This window comes from Vicia villosa, unplaced genomic scaffold, assembly GCF_029867415.1.
Source record: "Vicia villosa cultivar HV-30 ecotype Madison, WI unplaced genomic scaffold, Vvil1.0 ctg.000222F_1_1, whole genome shotgun sequence".
NCBI lineage: Eukaryota > Viridiplantae > Streptophyta > Magnoliopsida > Fabales > Fabaceae > Vicia > Vicia villosa.
The window spans coordinates 21,922-26,256 of NW_026705084.1; the positions used below are offsets into that span (position 1 = coordinate 21,922).

General features: G+C 29.3%; 1 protein-coding gene across 1 annotated transcript; it reads left to right on the forward strand.

The window, feature by feature from the left end:
- The first annotated feature begins 3,510 nt into the window (after positions 1-3,510).
- LOC131625578 (uncharacterized) lies at positions 3,511-3,960 on the forward strand. The gene is made up of 2 exons (XM_058896426.1): positions 3,511-3,654; positions 3,742-3,960. The coding sequence occupies exons 1-2, from the start codon at positions 3,511-3,513 to the stop codon at positions 3,958-3,960; spliced, it is 363 nt and encodes a 120-aa protein (XP_058752409.1).
- The last annotated feature ends 375 nt before the right edge of the window (positions 3,961-4,335 follow it).

The following is a 4,335-nucleotide window of genomic DNA, read 5'->3' on the forward strand; positions in this document are numbered from 1 at the left end:
GGGAGGTGGGTAAAGAAATTTTCTACTTTTTTGATGGTTTATTCCACGGTTAATATCTAAACACACTCATTTATTGGACATTTGTGGCGTATTGTGTTGAGCAACACTGTAGAAGGTATATCCGAGGGTTAACTTCTAAACAAACGTATTTTCAAAGATTTTAAAACAAGGGTAATGCTAACGAGTGCCCCAGGAGCACTGGTTAAGAGTTTAAAATGGTATATTTTGCTTATTAAATACTTTTATTAAATGTGGTGAAAATTAAAATAATTGACTATTGTAAGAAATAAAAGGTATGTTTATTATTATTAGTATTATTATTATTATTATTATTATTATTATTATTATTATTAACCTATTTTTCACTCTTTTACCAATTTCATAAATAATAAAAAAACAAAAATAATATAAGAAAGATCATTATCATCTCAAAGGAATCTTTCTCGTTGAGGAGATGTCTCAATATATCTTTCATTTGATTTTTTCTCATGTTACCATTCCAAGCTCTAAAAAAGATAGAAATTAAAATCACAGCAAGAGAATCTTCTATTTTAAGTTAATATTTCTTTTAACTTTTTACTTGGTTTTGTTTTGTTTACGTTTTTATGTCTCAATTCCCAGACGACTGCATTACATAACAACTGCATTTCCGAATAACGCGGCATACTGCTCTGCTTCCGCCTCTACTGACCATTATGGTCAAATCACCCTTACCATTTGTCGTCTTCTTAACGTAAAACCCTAATTTTTCGGTATAAATAAGAAACTTCTTTAGGGTTTCTTTGTGCTTTCTTCATTCTCTTCAATTCTTTTCTTTCTCTCTGCAACTCACGGTTTGTATTTGTATTTTCTCCTTCAATTTGCTTCTGCATCATGTGTTATATTTTGGATTATGAATTTCGGTTTTTCATTCTACTTGCTCACTTTCTCATTGTTGTCAAGAGTTAGTTGAAATATAACCTATCCATTCTACAAATTGTTAACATAACTATATTTATGTGGCGTTGAAGGGTATTGAATACTCTTTTTGTATAAGCTTCAGTTTTGCAAAAGGTGTTTGTTGAAATGTCTCTACGAGTTTGGCTATGATTTCTTGAATTCCATACATGTACTAAGTCCCATACTTTAGGCATCATTGTAAAATTCATTACACCATAATAAATAGTATTGATTCATTTGTATTTTTGGTTGTTTACAGGTTATAATGGCATGTATAAAACCCTCCAGAGTCATTTCTTCATTTGCAGTTTTGGCCATTTTCATGCTGTGCATCTCATATGCTGTCCTTACAACTATCCCTTATCTGGTTGCGTTCGTCAATGCTGCGATGTCTTTTGTGTATTTTATTCCGATCTACGATTATAATGAGGATGATTTCATGACTAACTATTTTATGAAAAGAGGTCTGTTTCACCTTTTCTTGTCCGTAGTATTCATGTTCTATGGCTACTATATGTAAGCCTTCCAGGTTTTCCATTAGAAAGGTGCAGTGCATTATATAGATATTGGCTTGTTTTAGGAACACTGCTTCTATAACTACAAAAGTTAATGCCACAAAGTTTGCCTACTTTCTATCTCATCTTCTATATCACAACTATTATTATTATTATTATTATTATTATTATTATTATTATTATTATTATTATTATTATTATTATTATTATTATTATTATTATTATTATTATTATTATTATTATTATTGTTGTTGTTGTAATAGTAGTATTTTGATTTGTGGTAATATCTTTATCTCAAATGAAGCTTTTGAAGGCCAAACTTCAAAAGTTATCTAATTTGAGTTAGTTTGTATGTTTTATTAATTAATAATTTGGATAATTATATTTTTGCTTAAGCTAGCATATTATAAGCATTTATAGAAAACAATTTCCAATGATAAAACGAAAAGAAAAGAAAAAGCTTATTTCAAATACTTCGTGAAAGTAAAAGTTGTAAACCATAAACTATTGTTGTTTCACTTGTGGATTTTGGAAATCAACTATTGGTTTATGATATTTAAACATTTGGTTTATGAATTTTCACATCTTACTTGGGCAAAATCCAATCATTTTCACCACTAAGCAGATGTGTTATTTTCAGACACCTTGAAATTTTGTAAGAGAGTTTTCCAAAAATAGCAAAAAATATTTAATCTTTTTGTCTTTATAATTAAATATTTAAAAATAATTATAATGTCATCTTAATGGCACATGAGACATGTTTTAAATAGTGAATATTAAAAGCAAAGAGAAAATAAAAAATTAGAAAAAAAAATCAACGGTAATGAATTAACTAATAATGTAAAAAAAATCAACGGTAATGAATTAACTAATATAACGTCATGTATGATATTATTTTGAGTGATTAAGCATTTTGTTTTCTAGGGTAACTAAAATGAATTCAATTATAACTAAAATTATTACAATTAAATCTCATTATTCTTAATTTTTTTTTTCCAATAATGAATCATCTTTATATATTAACCAAATGATATTTATAAATAATAGTCGTACAATGATATGAGTCCACAAGACAAACCAATAGTTGAAGTTGGGCCTAACAACACAATGAAGCCCAAAAGAGCTAGCTCCCAGTCTAAGAAGTTAGCTGACTATGTGGTTTACAAATTAGAAGTTTCTAGAAATTATGACTCAACAACATACATAGTACTATTTTGTTAGAAAGTTGCTATGTGATCATGTGAGATCATGAGAATAATCTTGTACTTCATCCGTCTCATAAAAAATGTCTTATTTGAATAATGTATAGTTCTTAAAAAAATGATTAAATTAGTTTGTTTTGATGACAAAATTAATATTATTTATTAGAATGCCCTTATTAATTATAGTTAATAGACTAGTTGAATAAAGTGAAAGTTAAAAAATAAGGGTATAATAGTGGAAAAATAATAATAACCGTTGCATTGATATTGTAAATGGACAACTATTTTTAAATTATCGCCTGCCTTAATTTTCAACGGGTTAAATACACTTTTAGCCCCCTATTTGCATTATTTTGAACCCCTTTTAAAAAAGTCATCTTTTTAGTCCCTCAAACATACATTTTTCTGACAATATTTTGGTCTCTCCCCATATTTGTGTATGTGGCACATAGAAATGCTAACAACCATTGTGTTGGACCACTCCATACATAGCTTTACTCTGACTTTAAACGGGGCCCCAACTAGTGGTCGGTGGAATTGGTCTTGTTGGATTAGTCAGTTGCAAGATCGGATACCAAGATTTAAAAAAAAAAGAGTCAATTCAGTATTTTTAATTTCAAAATGAATTTATGAAAAGCTTTCATTTAATTTTTTTTATTTATTAAATTGAAAAAATAACTTTTGTAATTCCTTTAAGATGGCCCCATAATATTCTGATGAACCATAATTTCTTATGAGCCCAAATTTCTCTCCGTCTTCTTCAGTGGTCTTATGCGCAGTCAAGCTCTACTCCTCGTCATAACAAAATTGTCTCATATGCATAACAAAACTGCATCTTACTTTGTCAATCGACCATGTCTCGGTATTCTGAAACAAGTAGTCGAACAAAATCTCCCTTCGTCCATGGCAAATGTAGATGTGGTCTTGATGCACCATTGATGACTTCATGGACTGATGTTAACCGAAGACGTTGTTTTTACGGGTGTGGGATGTACGAGGTAAGTTTTTGAAAATTCCATCATTTATGTTTGAGTATCAGCTTTTCCAAATCGTCTAATCATTGAGAATTCGTATTTTATATGTAGATTCAGAGGTACAAACGATGCAACTATTTTGTTTGGTATGATGAAGAGATGTGTCTAAGAGCAAAAGACATGATTTCAACACTGATTCAGAGATTGAATAATGCAAAGGTCAAAATCGACGAATATGAATTGAATATGAAGATCAAGTATTTGAAGTTTTCGATTTCTATCATTATTGTGTTTGTATTAGGACTAGTTTCAGGATGCGTTTTGAAGTAGGATGTGGAGTGACTCTGTCAAATATTTTTCAGGATGTGTAAGAAGTAAAATGTATAATTTGAAATGTTGTTCAATGTAATTAGGGGTAATGTTTCCAATATATCTGTTGTAATTTGCAGCTTTGTAATGTGAAATATTATAATGTGAATGGTTGTTCAATGTTATGTTGTTCCTAAAATTCTGTAATATTACGGACCATTGCATACCTGATATCATTGTTATACTACGTACCACAACATTACATACCTGATAGCATTGTTATATTATAGACAATAACATTGTTGTATTATATACCTAATATCACAACATACACATCATTACAGATCAGGTCTTGACAGTTTATAGGTCACACCATTATATGTAATTACATGTCAT